Below are 19111 nucleotides of genomic sequence, written 5' to 3'. Positions count from 1 at the left end.
AGATAAAGAAATGAGGTTTAGGGAAATCAAGAAACTTATACATAGCTAATAATTATCAGAAGTGGGATTTGAATTGAGTTCTTTCTAAACTCAAGTCCATCATTGAATCACTTCTCTCTAATGCCTCTTTTTTGCCTAGGGTAGGAAATGATGACAACGCACAGTGGATAGAGTGCTTCAGCTAGACTCCGAAAGACCTGGCTTTAAATCTGGCCTCAGCTACTGATTAGTTGTATAATCCCTGCAGATTACTTGACTTTGTCTGCCTCAGTTTAAAGGCTTTATATAAATCCGTACAAAATAGCCATCTACATGCTAACAGTTATTACTATCACTAGCTGGCATTTATATATCACTTAAAGATTTTAAGGCATTTTATCCTTATAACAACCTTGGAAAACAGGTGCTGAAATTATCTTCATTTTATGGATGAAGAAACTAACTGAGGCTGAGAACTAAGTGACTTGCGCAGGTGACACAGCTGATGCCAGATTTAAGCCCCGGTCTTCTTGACTCAAGGTCTCAAGCACCTCCATGTCACCAGCGAGCTACGCTATGCCATTCGTTGTCCTCTTGCACCCGAGGAAGGGGCAGCTGGGCCGATGGAGGGGGTTTTGGTCTGGGCTGATGTCTTTGTCTTTTCCCCCAGGCCTCCAGGTTGTGCTCAAGTCCATCATGAAGGCAATGGTGCCCCTACTGCAAATCGGCCTCCTGCTCTTCTTCGCCATTGTCATGTTTGCCATCATTGGACTTGAGTTTTACATGGGCAAGTTCCACAAAGCCTGCTTCCCCAACAACACAGGTGAGGGGCCACAGTTGGGATTCAGGCCCATTTTTGCAGCTGTTTGAAAGTGAAGACCAGAGTGTGCTCCAGTTGACTGGCTGCAGATGTGTTGGCCACATTTGGTTTGTTGGGAGACTCTCCCCCCCCTCCCCGTCTCACCCAGGATGGATGTGGGATGTCCTCTTTGAAAGCAGGGAGAACTTAGAGTGGCCGGGTCTCCAGCCCAGGTCTCTTTGGGCAGCCTGATGTCTGGTCCTCTGCTCCTAGGGGCTCCCCACATTGGTGCCAGTCTCAGGGAGATCACCCCCTGTGGCTCAGAACTCCCCAACTCTAGCAGTCCCCCAATCTCAGCCTCCCCAAGAGCAAGGATTACAGGCCCCCCTACTCCTACTGCATCCCATGCTGCTTTGTGTTACCATCCAAAAAGGCCTTTTGTCCTAGCAGGTTTAGTGTTGTAAAAGACCTTGGAGATGGAGGGTTCCATCATCCCATTATCTGGGCTAATGCCTCAGACCAGCTCCTAAGGGAGGTCAATGATTCTGCTGACCCCTGCCCCAAAGACCTCTACTGGGAGAATGGAAAATCCACAAGTCCTCCATTCCTCCCTAGCTTGAGATGTGGCCTCCAGAGAGCATTTAAACCAAAAGCCCCCTTTGACAGATGAAGCTGAAGTTCAGAGAGCAGAAGTGACCAACCTAAAGACACACAGCGGGCAAGTGGTAGTGCCAGAATCTAAACTCAGGTCTTCTCACTTGAAAGACCCAGGGCCCAGACAGCCCCACCTTTGTCCATGCTTTCCAGGGAGGTGAACGGGGCTCTATATATCCAGGAGTGAGAATAGTCTAGTGAGCCCCTATGGACCAAGTCCAGGTGATGCCATCAAGTCAAGGTCTGGGTAACTGATTATAAAGAGAGATATTTCTCCCTGAAACTCAGATAAATAGACTTAGGGTCCAGCCTGGAAAAAGACCTTGTTCCTCTAGGGCTCCAAAGGAGAGCAGAAGGCAAGAATTCATCCCTGCACTGGAGAGTAGTGGGTAGTTGTCCTAGAAAGAAAAAAGGACGCGACCCTAATATTTAACCCTGAAGGAGGAAGCTGTGACTGGAAGGAGTCTGGAAAAGTATTGGGCCAGGGAGTCAGGGCTATAGAGTGAAGATAGTATTGGACTCTGAAGACCTGAATTCAAACACCACTTCTGACCCCCACTGCCTTTGTGACTCTGGGCAAGGACCTCAAGTTTTTTCTACTGTAAAATGAGGAGAACTGGTGGATTCAAGAGTACAGAATAAAATATACATATTTTTCTTTTTCAGAAAATGATTAATGTGGAAATTTGTTTTATATGTCTAAGCACATTTTTATATTTATGCCATTACATGCATATGTAATGGATTTTAATTTTCTTGTCTTCTCAAAGTGTAGGGAAGGTGAAAGTGTGGAAGAAAATTTGGAACTGAAAATAAAAATAAATTTTAAAAAATAAAAAAATGGGGGGGGCAGCAAGGTGGGGCAGTGGATAGAGCACCAGCCCTAAAGTCAGAAGGACCTGAGTTCAAATCTGGCGTCAGACATTTCACACTTTCTAGCTGTGTGACCCTGGGCAAGTCACTTAATCCTAATTGCCTCAGCAAAAACAAAATAAACAAACAAACAAAAAAACAAAATTAAAAAAAATTGAAAACAGGAGGATAGATAATAAACTAATATCAGAGTTTTAAAAATAAAGTACTAATGGCAAACTAAAAAAACTCTGAAAAATGAGGGAATTGGTCTAGAGTGTTTCTGAGAATCCTTCTAGATTTATGTGCCTGTGATCTTAAGTTCTAGGGCTATATAAAGTGCTTATGCAGAGGTCCTGATAGAAGGGACAAAAGCTCCCAGAGCTTAGTCTATGGTAGAAGGGCTGAATTCCCCAAAAGGATGGCAGCAGGACGCTATGTGAAAGCCTGCTTCTGTGGCTCTTCCTGGCCCTGCATCAGTCACTGGGTTCTCAATAATAGGAAGGGTACCCACAACTTCACCTGACATCTTGCTGGCCAAAGACTATTATTTGGTCATCCCATCCGGTGTATCTGGACTATTGACTCTCAGCAGCCCCTATGGGAGGTCAAAGACTGTGATGGCTGCTTTTTGCAAGGAGAAGACCAGTCCTGGGTTCCTTTCCAGTCTGGGATCTGGATGGCTGGGTCTTTTGCCCCCATAAGCTTCCAGGGGCCGGGAAGCGAGCGTTTGGTACAGCTTTTGCTCAGCTTTTGTTGACATTTCTGTTGTCCTCACAGCAGACCCACACTCAGATCCTGTAGGAGACTTCCCCTGTGGCACTGACGCCTCAGCCCGACAGTGTGAGAATGGCTACATCTGCCGGGAATACTGGCGTGGCCCCAACTTTGGGATTACCAACTTCGACAACATCCTCTTTGCGATCCTGACTGTGTTCCAGTGTATCACGATGGAAGGCTGGACAGACATCCTCTACAACGTAAGTCAGAGTTCTGCCCTAGGGCTACACAAGGGAGAGACTGAGGCTTTAGGAAGCTGACAGTTCAGTTCTCCATTCTTCATGCCTCAAAGCTGATCCTCCCCCAGTGACGCCAGGGGTGAGGGCCCTCAGATAGCATCAGGACCCACCAGAGAGGAAGAGAGAAACACTTGATTATGTGCTCTTTCTGCAAAGTCACTGCGGTGAGGAAGAGCATCCTTTGTTCTGCTGACTCAGGAGAATAGGTTCAATCCACGTGGTCTGTTCTGTCCCAGGATATCCAAAGACTGTTCCCAGGGTCTTGCCTCTGGGAGAAATGAACTTGCTTCATGAGCCCTCCTTTGTGGGAGGAAGTTAAGTGATGCTCTCTCATCCCTGATTCCTGAGCACAGGCATATGGGTGAATGGGAAAGATTCCATTTCAGGACATTATCAAATGGTGCCATAGTGATTTCCAACTATAAGCCTGCAGGATGGTGAATGTTGACAGGATGTGTCTTCCAGAGAGGTACAAGAAGAATGGAGGCTTCTGGAGCATTATGTTAAACCAGATGACCTCTGTTCCCTTGTAACTCTCCAATTCAGAGCAATGATTTGGGGGCTTACAGAATCCATCAGAGACTGCCAGGAGAAATCCAGGGGCCATGTAGTCAAAGACCTTCACTTTTCAGATGGGAAAGCCAAGGAAATGTTTTGTCCAAGGACACACAACTAGTGTCTGATCCTCATCTTGTGTTTAGACTTTTACAGTCTTTAAGAGTTGGAGATTTCAACAACCATCTAGAATAGCACATACCCAAAAGGAATCCCAATTACAACATACCTGATCAGCCTCTGCTTAAAGAACTCCATGGAGGGGCAACTCATTTCTTCCTGAGAGAACATTTCACTTTTATTTTTTCTTAATTTATTATTATTATTATTTATTATTATTATTGGTGAGGCAATTGAGGTTAAGTGACTTGCCCAAGACCACACAGCTAGGAAGTATTAAGTGTCTGAGGCCAGATTTGAACTCAGGTCCTCCTGACTCCGGGCTGCTGCTCTCCTTACTGCACCATCTAACTGCCCCCTATATTCCACTTTTAGATAGCTCTAATTGTTGGGAAACTTTTAATCTGATGTGAAGCCTAAATTAGTCTTTTTTTTTCAACTCCCATTTATTACTCTTATTTTTTTCCTCTGGGACCAAACAGAATAAATATAATCCCTTTTCCCTTTCAAATATTTGATTATTTGAACAGAGTGTGATGCTTAGGTACCTGTTGCCTTGGGCACTTGATACATCATTGCCTATAATGTTATGGACCTGGAGCCTTAGGCACCTGTTGTTTCATTGGGTATTATACATTGAGCACCCATATTTTATAAGGGTGTCACATTAGGTCATATTCTCCCCAAGTCTTTTCTTCTATTGTCTAAATATCCCAAATTCCATGTTCCTTCTTTGGATCTGTCCCAGAATTGCTTGCTCCAGAGGAGAGGGTGTGAAGAGGCCAAAAGCAGGGAAAAAGGAAAAACCTAGACCAGTTTCATGTTTTGTTCTCTTTAATAAATCCAGTACTGTTGGGACTGTATCTCTTTACTCTCACTGCCATGAAGCCTTTCCTAGATCCTCAGTCTCTGGATTCGCTCAGGCTAAAAACCCTTATCAAGAATGAAAACCTTTCTTCCTTTAGGATTATCTAAGGTAGAGTGCACTTTAAAAAGAACTGTTACCTAAAGGAAAGAAGTTAAAGTAAACAACTTATTAGAAAATTGACAATTAATACAGATAGTAAGTGATGAGAGAGAAAAGAAATTAACTTGATCTGGGATAGTAATGGAAGGCTACCTAAAAGAGTGGAGGCATCAATCTCAATAAATCAATTAATCAATGTGGATTTATTAGTTCTTTACTATGTTCCAGGAGTAAGCACTAGGACTACAAAGATCTGGATGTCTTGAGAGAATTTCCTGCCTTTAAGAAGCTTATATTTTAATGGAGAAGACAACATGTACTACATAATATAAATGTATATATGATATACACAAAATGATTACAAGGGAACTAGTTTATGGAGGAATCAGACAAAACTTTAAGTAAAAAGTAGTAGATGAGTTAAGTACTCAAAAAATCAAGGATTACAAGAGTGATTTCAAGCATGGAGAACAATAAATGCAAAGGTTCAGCAATGAGAAATGGAATATCATGTTGTTTAACACTTAGTATGGTAGTATGGCTATATCACAGAATGCAAGAGTAAAGAAACTAAGAATTTAAGGGTATTAGGAATCTACTGGTGTTTTTAGATCCAGGTGTGGGGGGATAGTGGCAACATGATCAGAACCTCACATCTGTATACCAATGTAGGTTATTTCAATTGTCTAAGCAAGTAGTGATAAGGACCTAAATTAGGGTGGTGACTATTACAGTAGAGGGGATGGGGCATAAGTAAGAAATGTTGTGGAAATAGAAATGACAAAACATGATAGCATATTGGATGTATGGGGTAGGTGAGAATGATGAGTTGAGGTTAAACTAAAGCTGTGAACTTGAGAAGGATGTAAGTGCCCTTAACAGAACTAAGGAAATTTGGAAGAGGGATGGATTTTGGGGAAAAGAGAATGAATTCTGTTTTGGACATTTGGAGGTTGAGAGGTCTGTGGGAAGTGGGAAGTGTCCAATAGGCAAATAGTCTCTCAGGAGAGAGAGATTAGGGCTGAATATGTGTATCTGAGAATCATTAACAAAGATAATAATAACAGTTATGAGAATTGACAAGGTTATTGAAAGAGAGAAATGGAGAGAGAAAGGAGTAGAAGACCAAGGACATGGTCTTGAATGATGAATCAGCAAGGGAGACTGAAAAGGAACAGTCAGGGTAGAAGGTCATGGAGAACCAAAAGAGAACAATGTAGGAAAAACCCAGAGAGGAGAGAATATCCAGGAAAGGGAAGTCAACAATGTCACATGATGCAGAGATGTCAAGAAAGAGAAGGATTAAGAAATGGCCATTAGATTTGGCAATTAAAAATCAATGAGATAATCACAATGATAATCCTACAATCAACCAGTTCCTGCGTGGGTAAACTATTAATTGTAGGATTATCCGGTCTTGGGCTTTGGCACACATTGACAGGAGTAGTCTTAGAGAGCAAGGATTTAAGAGCAGAGGATAGTATAGAGTTGATCTGGCTCATTAAAGGGTTGAAACTGGGAACAAAGAAAATTGTAGTCAGAGCAGGGATAATAGCCTGGGATGATAATGAGGGATAGAGAAATTAGAGATCAGACTAAAAACAAATAATTGATGGAAGAATAGGAGGGTATATGGAGAGATAGAATGCTTGGAGGACTCCTGATCATAAAATTAGAGCACATGTGCAAAATAGCAAGATCAAGGGCATGGCCAATTCATACTTAGCTAACAAGGTACAGGAGAAGGTTATGGGACTTGGACAGATTGGGGAATGTGGAAATGAGTTTTTAATGGTACGTCAACATTGATGATGGAAACTGGGATGGAGAGGGATACTATGAGCTAGGCTTTTAATTCTTAAGAATGGAGGAAGAATGTATTGGAGACTGATAGATAATAACCACTAGAAACTGGTTTGGATGACAAATTTGAACAGAGTGAACCTCAAAGGAGAAGTTGCTATGTGATAGCATTAGATGGAGAGTCTGGAAATGGCAATGAAGTCCAAGCAGTATTCTGACTCCGCCTCTAGAACTAAGAGGTCTGAGAGAAGATACAACTTGGAAGGAAACTCCTGGGAAGCAGTGTCTTGATGAGAGTCAGAAAGATGAAAGAAAATAAGAGCAATAAGTCTAAAATAAGGGCAAGTTTATTACTTATAGACAGATTTTTAGAGGGTAGAATGACAACGATAGGTAGTTATGAAGATATTGAGACACCAATGTTGAAGTCCTAGGGAATGAGAGAAAAGGCAGGAGGGTCTAGAGCAGGGGGGGGTTATCTTCGGTAGTTCGGGTCTCAGTATCGCAGAGATCAGGAGAATAAGAACTTTCTAACCACTGGGAAATGAGACCGGGCAGAATGTCAGTGGATAAGAGGAGTTCCTCTGATGAAGGTAGGTGAGTAGGATGTTTTCCATCTGGTTTCACTTCATGGTTTCCATGTTTTGATGCCAACAGTAGCAACCCATTGGTGTGGGCCTTGGGAGGGGCACGTGCTCCCCAGATGGCAGGCACAGCAGCAGTCTGCGACAGGCAAGCCCAGTGGTGTGGGCATGAGTGGGTTCTTTATAGCTATCTCTGATAACTGTTTCTGCTGCTTCCCAAAGGAGCCTTCTCCTGGTCTCCCACCATTTCTGCCTGGTTCTCTTCACTCCCTTCGGTTCTATTCCTCCTCCACACCCCTGCCCTTACCATATGCTACTCCTCTAGGGTCTCTCTGGAACTGGGAGCTGGGTGGGCTATTTATGACTGGAGCCATCTCATCCTATTTTTAGTTCTCTTATTTTCAGCCATTCCTAGAATTTTCAAGGTTAGTATCTGATGTATAAGTGCTTGAGATCCTAAGAGACTCTGTCTCAGGAAACCCGGGGAATAATAATGTTCCTTTCCTGTCACTACTTCAGTGCTTATAGCCCCCTTCTGCTGACAGATTGTGCCAGAGATTTATATAAGGGAGAGAGGAAGTAGCTGTGGGGCCAAGTAATAGATACTTCCTTTGAGAATTCCTGCTGGCTTGAGGTTGACATCACGCTCACCTCAGATCTCTGGTGATATTGCCTTTCTCACAAAGGATGAGTCCAGAGCAGGGTATGGGCCTTTTCAGGGCCATCTAGACAAGAAGTCGATGGCTGAGAAGGCATTAGAACCCATGCTGCTTCAGGACCCTAACCACTGGACTGTGACAAGAACACAGGCTTGGCTTTGCAGAGAAATTCAGGTTTCTGCCTTGCTCTTCCCCAAAGCTCTGAGTAGTTGTGGTATCAATTTCTGGACCCTGTCGGAGATAGGGAGACATATTTCCTAGGCTATACCAAAAAGGAAAGGAAGATTGTGGCAGCCCCTTCCAGGAGACAGCATGATAGCCCACTGTTCTTCTCTGGGGAACTGCTTCCTCATTGTCTTCTGCCAACAAGGAGAATCCCATTTATCTGTTGATGATATTAGTTACCCAAAGCTTAATGGTTAGGGGAGTGAAAAGAGGGGGAAGAGAGAACAGGTACCTATATTTCTTTTATGAATACAGAGCTATGTGGTTCTTGCTCTGTGAGATGGGGAGAAAAATTGCAGAGCCACCAACAGCTCCTCCATGTGAGATCTGGAGCAAATCCTGGGCATTCCTAGACTTTCCAGTTCCTTCTCGAAATAACCACTGATTCCTAGATCTTTTACTAGGAGATTAAGGGATTAGTTAGAAGGCTTGGGAAGCATTGAGGAGGGAGAAAGGAAAAAAAGAAGGAAGAAAGAAAAGGAAGGAAGGAAAGGAAGGAAAAGAAAGAAAGAAAGAGAAAAAAGAAAGAGAGAAAGAGAAAGAAAGAGAGAAAGAGAAAGAAAGAAAGAAAAAAAGAAAGAGAGAGGGGGAGGGTGGAAGGGAGGGAGGGAGGGAGCAAGGAAGGAAAGAGTGAACTATGTATTATGCCTCAAGGGCAGAGACTGTCTAGGTTGGTGTGAGAATAGGGAAATGGGATGTCCTTACAAAAAAAAAGATATGCTTTTTATCTCTTGCTTCTTATCTGAAGAAAATACATTTACCACAAAAGTCTCATAGCTGGGCATAGAGGTCTGATGTATTCTGACTGCTCCCCAGTGTTCACCCTCATGGGCCTGGCTGGTCAAGGAAGGACTCTGAGGTTCTAGGAGGGAGGACCTTGGCAGACAGCCCAAGTGGACACTGTTCAGTCTCTCACACCATGCACCTGGCTCTGCCCTCCCACTCTCAAAGGGGTTGCTAAGCTCAGCTGCACAAGCAAACAGCCTAATTGGGGAGTTATCTTGCCTGAAAGACTGTGATGCATTAGGTGCCAATGCATTGGACCGACACCTGTTGCATTGGGAGCCTGTTGCATGGGACACCTGTTGCATTGCGAACTATACTGGGTACCATAAATCAAATGGTTTGAGCAATTTCAGAATCTTGGGTTTATAGTTAGAAGAGGAAACTGAAACCCAAGAGATGATGCTTGGCTCCACATAACACAAGCAGTAAGTAATAGCATGTGGGCAGAGCCATACATTGTTATGTGTTGGTCCTTTCAATCTACCCATCTGCCAATGACATTTTGAACCTGTCCCAGGAAAAGGGTGATCCTTGCTCTGAGTGCTATATCTCCTCTTTGCTGGGGGTAGCCACTTTAAGGGACTTGATGTCCCTTCCCCTGGAGAGACAGCTATGAAGTGTTAAGCCCAAATCAGATGCTGGGCAGGTCTAATTTAGAGATCGTGCTTTTCATGTGGAATGATCTAATGACAGGATCTGGCGAGGAAAAGGCATCACGTGTCTGGTGGAGGGAACAGAGACAGCCAGGGACAAAGACGGTAATAAGGATCTTGGCTGTCCTCTCCCTGTAGCCACCAAAGGAACCAATTTCCACAAAGAAACTTTAACAAAAGACAGCCCCTAAAAATAGCCAATGAAGTCTGTGATGGCCCCACCCCCAGCATGGAGCCTCACAAGCAGGCTGTGAGCATGTCCCTGCCTTAGGTCTCCAAGCTTTGCAACCCCAAACCCCAAACTCCCGGAAGTGTGTGTCTGTACACGGGGAAGAACGAGGAGATCAGCTTTGAGCTGTGAAACAGGCTAGGTGGCTGGGCCAGGATCAGAAGCCCAGACCGGGCTAGGCTGGCTAGGGCAAAGTGGTGACCATGATTCCTAAGGGAGAATTTGGGGACAGAGTCTAGCAGTATCGGGCCTGACTAGGGAAAAGAGATCATTTTAAATTTGACAGTGCAGGGGCTAATCAATATGTCAGACTAGGCTAGATGGTTGTGCAGGAGCAGGGTCCCAATGCACAGAAGGAGGTCAGGGTTGGCAATCTGAGCAGGAAATCGGCGAGAAATAGAATGTGGATGGAGAAATCTAGATTTCAAGATCCAAAATGGAACGATCAGGATAGGATGGCAGACCTTAAGTCAGAAAGACTCATCTTAATGATTTGAAATCTGGCCTCCGACAGTAACTATGTGATCCTGGGCAAGTCACCTTTTGTGCTTCAGTTTTTCTCATCTGTAAAATGAGCTGGAGAAGAAAATGGCAAACCACTTTCTTTGCCAAGAAAACCCCCCAAGGGGGCACAAAGTCACACGTGACTGAAATGACTGAAGAACAAAATTTATACAGCAATCAGACCCCTGAGCTGACCAGAGATGTTGATTGTCTAGGCTCGGAAAGATACAGAGATGGCCACAGCTGCTTTGGGTGAAGTGCTGGCAGGCAGGGAGGAACTGTCCCTGTCCAAGGTCCTTACCCTCGCTACCTTCGTGCAGTAGCCAGGACTCCGATGGACTGCTGGTCCATCCCCAATCAGTCATTTGTGACGGTAGACAAGGATTCTTTTCATCATCCTTTCCTCTGGCGTGAGACACAGAAACAGGACACCACTGTTGATCCCCCTGAGTGATGAGGAGATCTAGGGTAAGGGATGTAATAGAAGGGGAAACGTAGCAGTGAGGAAAGCAGTATTGCTTACCTGAGTGTTGAGAAATGTAGAGCTGAGGTGTGAAAATGCTGAAAAGCCCCTGTCGTGCTTGGGTGATTGTACCTGTCTGTTCAATCCTGAATAAGGTCTAAGAGCAGGAGGGGGAGGCACGGGAGCAGGGTGAGCCAGCTGACTTGGGAGTCTGTGAACTTTATAAGAAATATTTTGATAATTGTATTTCAGTATGATTGGTTTGTTTTGTAAGCCTACATATTTTATTTTATGCATTTAAAACTATTATTCTAGAAGTGGCTTCACCAGATTGCAAAAGGAATTCATGACATATACAAAAAGTTAAGAACCCTCTTCTCTGAAGGGTGTGTGATGTGAGAGGGGTGTGTATGACAGTTTGGGGAAGAGTATCTAGTGATTATTTTCTCTCCAATTTCTTGTTCCTTTCCTGTTACTTCTAGACTAATGATGCAGCAGGAAATACCTGGAACTGGCTTTATTTCATCCCTCTTATCATCATTGGATCTTTCTTCATGCTCAACCTGGTTCTGGGAGTGCTCTCAGGGTAAGATGGGAAACTGTTGCCTCATGCTCCAAGATGCTCTCTGAATAGGATGGGACTATGTAAGGTCAGAAAGTTGGGGGGGGCCTCAGGGGAGATTTGAAATCAGGCAGGATACACAAATGTCGCATTAGTGCCTAAGGTTCTAACTCCAGCCCTAGGATTTGCAAAGTGCCTGAGACATCTAAAAGCTTTTAAATCTGACTGCCTTGAAGAGATGATGGGGTTCCCCAGGCCCCTCTTTAACTCCTTTCTCCCCAGGCTGAGTCTGAAAGGAGGCCTGAAAAGAGGGCAACTGAAGGCCCCACAGTGGCCTGGATTCACATCCCTGGAGGCCCCTGTGCTGTTCATTCAGGCGCTGCAGGGCTCATGTCATACGTTAATATTTAATAATGAATTAATATTTAATGCCTTGCACCGGGAACTGTGATTTCACAGTCTCAGTGGAGACAAGGCCCACGCAGTAAGAACTCTTAGCTGCCTCCTCTGCCCTCCCTTATTCTTTCCCCCATTTCTTTTCCCCTCCTCCCTTTCCCTTGGCTTTGAACACTGTTTCTTGGCTCCAAACATGGACAATTCTGTCTCCCAGAGCCATGATCTTCCCCCAGCTCTTCTCCTTTGTTCTCCAGAACCATGAAGTCCCCAGCTATTCCTTTCGATATTCCAGATTTATATGCCCCTCAGAATCCCCCTTTGTCTTCCAGATCTATGACTGTCTGCCCCTGCCCTTCTCCTCCTCTAGATGGAGAGGGATGGACCTGAGGGTAAGGGGGACAGTGAATGATGAAATCAGACCAGGTTCCAGATGTTGAACAGGAAAGCACTAGCCTAATAGAGCCCCAGTGGGAGATCCCTTCTTCCCTTTTTGGCCCCCAACCAATCAACTCCTGGAAGCTAGATCCATTTACAAACTCCTACCCAGGGTCCTTCTCTCCTGGAGATGGAACTGGGAGAGCAGGATTCAGACTTGACCCGAGAGATCGAGCGCACAGCCTGCTTTTGTAACCCACGTAATGAGGCCATTGCCAAGACTTCACTATGTACAGTATGGATGGGGATTAGAAAGTGACAGGAGGGAGACAGAGTGCTCAGTTTTATCTGAATGGAGTGTGCTCTCACTGCCCTTGTGGCCTTGCTGACCAGCAGATTTTGTGATGGCTTTGATGGTTCCTGGGCTACCTTCCACCTTTGCTGGGAAGACAAATAGAAATAGAGCTGTAGGAGTATTTAGTGTTTAAAGCCCAGAAGGATGGAGACATTGACTATAATAATTCTAAATTCTGCACACCATTCCTTGGTTGCAGTGATCTGAGGAGGGGGCATTTCTGGGATTATAATCTATCCCTAGAAGGATTGCCTTCCCTTAGGGAGCCTAAATCAGGGAAGTTTGAGTACTTAACATTTACTTGGGTCTAGGTTAATTGATCTGATCATAGTATAAGATCTGATTTAAGTGCCATTGAAGTCTTGAAGAGGGAAAATAATTTATCTGAGGTTAAACAGGCAGTAAGTGGTGGATTCAGGATCTGAACCCTGGTTTTAAAATTTCAAATCCACATTGTCTTTCTATCACCCCAGTGGTTTATAGCCAGTTTCCCTTATACTAAGAGGCCCCACTCCTACCCCCTTCAGGGATCACTTCTCTCCTAGGAGTTTATAGAGTCTGGGCAAACAGTTCATGAGATCAACTGGCTAAACCCTTGTTATCCTGAAAGGGAAACAATCGTGGACCAAGACCAGAATTTTCCCCAGGTCTCCTAGAGAGACTGGAAGACAGTTGTCCGCACCCTTTCCAAGGGCTCATGTCTCAGCCTCTGCCCACAGATCAACAGTTACTGTGTGTGTCTGGAGGATGGCCTTTGTGTTCCATCCCCTGGCAGAAGTCTGTGGGGTGTGCTCAGAACTTCCTCTCAGAGGAGAGATTAGCTGCAGACCCCATAAGGCCACTGCAGGCATGCACAATGTAAGCTGATGAAACATGATTATCTCGGGAGCAGGAGCAGCCTGAGCCTCCTGCAGTCTGAGGCTGACATAAAGGGCCCTCAGCACGGTGCCCTCGTACCCGATACCTGCAGGAGGCCTGGTGCTTTGATGTCTGGGCTTCAAAGCTCAGGGAAGGATCAGCTTTGAACTGATATAGCATCTTTCTTCTTTACTCCCGTGGCCCCACAGACATTTTCCCATTAATCCTTGGGGCTTCCTGGCAAAAGCAGGAGGCTGCTATTGTTAAGTACATTTTACAGATGGAGAAACTGAGGCCCCCCCAAGGTAGAGGTGACACACTCACTGTGGAGGCATAGATGCGGCTCTTTGCCTGGCTCTGAGCCGAGGGCCAGACTGGGGGCAATTGAGTTTTCAAGTATAATTTTAGTCTGGCAAACTCTGTGCTCCTCAACTGAGCTCTAATTAGTCAGCAAGCATTTGTTGAGGGCTTACAATGGGCCAGGAACTGTGCTAAGTCCTGGGAAAACTAATATCAAGACCATATCTTCCCTCAAGGACTTTGCATTCTAATGGGGGAGGCAACATATAAGAGGAAGCTGAAAAGGTGGATGAATGGGAAGCTTGGGGCAGGATGGGATGTGGGGAGATGTCTAGGATGCAGTCTGGAATGCCTGGTCTATGTCTCTTTGTTAAATGGAGGTTCTGGGAGGAGCCATCCAACCCAGAGATGGAGGGTGTGCCCACCGTGAGAATTCTAGGGACTGAGGGAGCTTCCAGGACGCAGAGGCTTCTGGCCATTCCAAAGGAAGTCTGGACTATAATGGAGACGATAACTAACTACAGACAGCCCGTCCCCGAGCTGCTCCTGCTGCACCATCACTGAGGAAGACATTGAAGGGACAGGCATCCCGTAACAAAGACTTCTAGATTCTGTGTTTCTTGTTTAAAGGGACAAAGGGGGAGGTATTTTCACTGGCCTCTCCTTTCCCCCTTAAGAGACTTGGGGGGAAGTCTCTAGATAGCAAATTAACGGTTTTAATTGGGTCAGATCTATACTGCTGAAGACTGCAGCCCCATGGATCAGAGATTAGAGCGTGGTTGGCCTCTGACCTCAGGATCCAAGAAAGGCAACAAAAGGTGTGGACAGATGAACTTAGAATCAGAAGTCTGAATAATTTCTCTCCGTGCAGTTTCTTTATCTGTTGGATGAGGTGTTAGACTCGGGCTACTTCTAAGCAGACTTCCAGCTCTACGCCCCTAGCCATGATTCTTCACAGTGGTAAAGGATGAGCATGTGACTAAAGTAAAGGTTAGGTGTGAGACCCCATTTAGGACGCTGTGGCCGGTGTTTAGGGACTGGTCTGTGTCAGGGTCAGCTATGAGTACGTGACAGGACTTACTGCGTAGTCTAGGGTAAGGATGTGGGGAGCTAGTCTGTGCCTGGCAATAATAGTCATTCTAGCCTGGGGGTTCTCTTTATTCAAGAGCAAAGTCAAGATCCATATGTCTCTGAAGTCAGGGGTCAGCATAGATGGATGCTGGTCACATCTTCTCCCTTTCTCCCCCCGATATTGTGTGGAACTTCCAAGGGATGCTACATGAATCCTAAGCCCTCTTTTGCCCTGGGATTCAGAAGTCTGGTAGTTTCAGATATGAGCTCTCTTTTCTGGTTCTGGCTGGAGGGAGGCAGCTCTTTCTTCTCAGAGAAACTCACCAGACAGACTTCATCAGCCAGAACATGACCTGGGGATCTTAGCCTATTCCTGCCCCAAAGCCAGAAGATCAAGAAGCCTTTGTTCTCCCTGGGATGATGTGGGAATACTGGACACCAAATCCAGGGCCTTTGAGGTGATGACGGTAGGAGGTGGAGAGAAGTCTCTATTCCTTCCCTTCTAGTCCCTTAAGCACCCTATTTATCTGTGCCTCAAAGGTCTTCTTGTGTAAGTGGGGAATAAAGTTAACTTCAAAGGAAGTCAGCCCTGGAGCCTTTGAAATCCTATCCTTCTTGCTCATCTCCCTATGACACTGAGTACCCCGTCACCTCTGCTCTGTGGCTGTCTTGACTTTTTGATGTTTTCCTATGGCATTTTCATCCACATTTCTCTTTTCTTAAATCAGATATCTTTCTTATTTCACATCTCTCTTTTCTTCTTCTTCTTGATTCCTGACTTTCTCAGGATCTTAATAATAGCAAAAGAACTGAAGGACAATCAGTCAATCAGCAGGTTGAATGATATTGTGAAAATAGCATTGGCTCTGGGTTCAAATTCTGCCTGCCATGCTTAGTATCTTTGTGGCCTCCCTGAACCCCAGTTTCCTCATTTTATAAATGAGGAAGTCAGACTAGATGGCCTCTGAGGCATCCTCTAGCTCTGGATCCATGACTTTACTGCCTGTGATCTATGAATACGATACCCCATCCTTTGTGACCTCCTACCTCTCTGGGATGAGAAGAGAGCTATGCTTCATTATCTGTTCTCTAGGAGCCTTAGGGTAATTCTCACCCCATGGGGCTTTACTAAGTGGAGCATTTCCCTGTCACTTAGGGAACAGAATCTGTGAGAACATGCTGAGTTATTCTGTCACTATCCCTGCTTCTAAACTCGGGGAAGAGAGTATCCTGCCTCCAGGCAGGTTCTAGTCGAGATAGGGAGATTTGATTCACAGACTTGCAAAGGGAACCTCCTTTGAAGGTTGGAACTTGGAGTGAAGAGAAAGACGTCCAGATCCCTGCTTTGATTTCATAACTGGGTGACCGTGTAATATATAATCAGTCCCTTAGCCTCCCATAATAGTCATAATACTTGCTCTGCCTTCCACATAGGTTAGTCATAAGGAAATCCACAATTTGTCAGTCTGAACTTGGTCTAGGGATGTCAGTGAATCTCTATGATGTTTATTAGCCCTGGGAACTAAGAACGTGGTACACAAGTCGCGGCCAGATCGGTTTAACCACTGCCCTTCCCCTGATCTAACCCCCAGGGAATTCGCCAAAGAGAGGGAGAGGGTAGAAAACCGCCGGGCCTTTCTGAAGCTCCGCAGGCAGCAACAGATTGAACGAGAGCTTAATGGTTACTTGGAGTGGATCTTCAAGGCTGGTAAGACACTTTGGCAGCAGGTGAAGAAGCTGCCCTCTTGGGCTGGGGTACGACGGGGTAGGGGGTCGGGTGTGGGCTTGTCTAATGGGGAGCCCAGGGCTGGCTCCTGGGCTCAGCGTGGCTGTCTCCCTTCCAGAGGAGGTCATGTTGGCAGAAGAGGACAAGAACGCAGATGAGAAGTCCCCTTTGGATGGTAGGTGGCTTTCTTGTTCTTCTCTCCCCAAGGGACCCCAGGTGTGTTTGCTTCCACAGACTTGGGACTGAGCAGGGGCTGGGCCCATAGTCCTATATCTCTGCTTCCCTCCCTCAACCTCACCATAGAGACCTCTGAGGAATGGCATTCTTTTCCTTCTGCTGCCTCCTCCCTCTCCCCCTTTCTCATAAGAGTCATTATCACAGGATGCTGGAGCTGGAAAGACCTTGGGGATCATCTTCTCTAACATCTTCCTTTTATAGATGGGAGAACCGAGCCCTAGAGAGCTCCAGTGCCTGGCTCAAAGGCACACAGATAAGAGTGGAAGGACTGTGGTCAAAACTCTTAAGTCCAATATTCCAAACCAGTCCAGTACTCCCCCAGCCTGGGATATACTCGCAGTGATGTGGAAGGAAAACACACAGTGTGCAAGAGAAAGAAATTGGAGGTTGAGGCCCTCAGTCTTGGTCTATGTGGTTGCTATTGTAATCCAGCCCAAGGAAAGGAGAAAGGAACAAGAGGCCAGCAGAAAAGTTGACTGGCACATAATTGGTGCTTAATTAATGCTTGTTGACTGACTTGACAATGGAGACTAGGGGCCTGGGATGTTCCCCTGTTGGGTAGCTCACTGGGTCTGTTTCTGTTATCTCTACTTTGTTTAAAGCAGTGCTGAAGAGAGCAGCCACCAAGAAGAGTAAAAATGACTTAATCCATGCAGAAGAGGGGGACGATCGCTTCGCAGACCTCTGCTCTGTTGGTGAGTCCAGCACCTTCCTTTTCCACGGCACAGTGGCAAGAGGAGAGCCTGTGGAGGCAGCTGTGGCCTGTAGCTAGGGCCTGGAGGGTTCAGCTTGGCTACAGTTTGCCTTCACCTAAGTCTGAGGAGGTTCTACAAGGTTTGAACTGAAACATCCATCAGGGTGGGCTTTCTGAAAGTCTTCTTCACCTATAGCCAGAGTTTCGAAGGATCCTGTTTGCCCACATAGGTGGGCAACACTGGGATCTGTTAGGAGATTGATGGTAGGCATTTAACTGGCAGTCTAAGTGTCAGAAGGGCAGAGTAAGGATAGCTTTCAGGAGCTATTCACTTCTTCCCAATCACCTGTCTTACAGTTCAGATAAGTTGTGTAAAAATCATTCCAGACAGAAATGTGTGTTTAGAGCCCCTTCCTACGAGTTTTTCTTTTTTCTGATAGATCATTCCTTCTTTCCACAAACATGTATTAAGTACATATTGTGTACAGAACACTGTGCTCGGGTGCTATGAGAAACATAAGGTTTAGTGAAGACACGAAGCTCTGTGGTCTAGTAGGCAAAGATAATAAATAGAATAATTAACTTTATATGATGAATAAAAAAGAGGAAAGAATATTCTGTGAGGTCATTGCTATGGAGGAGGTCATCATCAGCAAGAGAGACAAAACTTAAGTCAGGCTTGAAAAGATGGGTTGGAATTCAACAGGCAAATTCAGGGAGGAAGGGCATCCTTGAGCAGTGTAGGCAAAGGGACAGAGGCAGAAGGGAGATGACATATCAGGGGACAATTTGGTCAGGAAAGAGAATATTATAGAAGGCAGTGGTATGAGGGAGGTCTGGAAAAGTAAGGTGGTTTCTGATTATCTCTGGCTCTGAATGCCAAGTTTACAGATTAGGAGGAAGTCTCTGCTGTGTTTTGGAGGATTTGATGAAAAAAATGACACTGTCCTTGACCTCAAGGAATCTTATTTTCTAATGAGGGGCAGTGTTTACATTGTACATAAGTACTGATAATTTAAAAGGAGAAAGGGAGAGAGAGGGGGGGGAGAAAGAGGGAGAGAGGGAAGGAGGGAGGGAAAGAGAGAACTAGGAAAAGGAAGGGTGAGATAAAGCTTTTGTAAAGGAGATAGCACCTCAACTTAGCTTTGAAGGAGAGTAGGGATTCTGGCAGATGAGTGTGGGAAAGGATTGCATTCTAGGAATTGAGAAACAACTCCTGAGAATGCTTTGAAGGTTGAGATGGAAGATAAAATCCTAAGTTTGGAAAAAAGTTAGAAAGGAAAGAATATGAAATGAGTTTTCAGAGGTATGTTGGAGCCAGATTTTGGAGAGTCTGACTAGGTACTAGGCTCAGGAGTTTGTACTTTGGCCAGGAGGTAAAAGGGAGCTACTGAAGATTTTTGAGCATGCCTCAGGCTTGGAGAGCCACTGAAGATTGTTGATTAGAAGAGTTGATTAGAAGAGTGACATGATCTGATTTACACTTAAGAGAAATTATTACTGCAGTACAATGAAGTATTTATTGGAGGATGTTAGAGAGCAAAGGCAGAAAAGATCTTTTGCTTAGGAGACTATTTCGTTAGTCCAGGTGGGTGGAAATAAGGTCTTACAATTGGATGGCATCTGTTGGCAAAATATGAGGAAACATGTGAAAGACGTTTTACAGGCAGAATCAATAGGACGTGG

The 19111-nt window shown here is 45.1% G+C and overlaps 1 protein-coding gene across 4 annotated transcripts in view; it reads left to right on the top strand.

Moving 5' to 3' along the window:
• The window catches only part of CACNA1B (calcium voltage-gated channel subunit alpha1 B), a 250476-nt gene that overhangs the window by 64591 nt on the left and 166774 nt on the right, over positions 1-19111 (top strand). For 3 of the 4 annotated variants that reach the window (XM_074288960.1, XM_074288958.1, XM_074288957.1), the window contains exons 5-10: positions 650-802; positions 3065-3264; positions 11334-11437; positions 16361-16476; positions 16613-16669; positions 17334-17426. In XM_074288960.1, the coding sequence (XP_074145061.1) occupies positions 650-802; positions 3065-3264; positions 11334-11437; positions 16361-16476; positions 16613-16669; positions 17334-17426 (723 nt within the window). The remainder of the gene's footprint in view (positions 1-649; positions 803-3064; positions 3265-11333; positions 11438-16360; positions 16477-16612; positions 16670-17333; positions 17427-19111) is intronic. The other variant, XM_074288959.1, reaches the window with a different exon arrangement.

The sequence above is a fragment of the Sminthopsis crassicaudata genome, chromosome 2, assembly GCF_048593235.1.
Source record: "Sminthopsis crassicaudata isolate SCR6 chromosome 2, ASM4859323v1, whole genome shotgun sequence".
Classification (NCBI taxonomy): Eukaryota; Metazoa; Chordata; class Mammalia; order Dasyuromorphia; family Dasyuridae; genus Sminthopsis; species Sminthopsis crassicaudata.
This window is presented reverse-complemented; position numbering and strand designations above follow the sequence as displayed.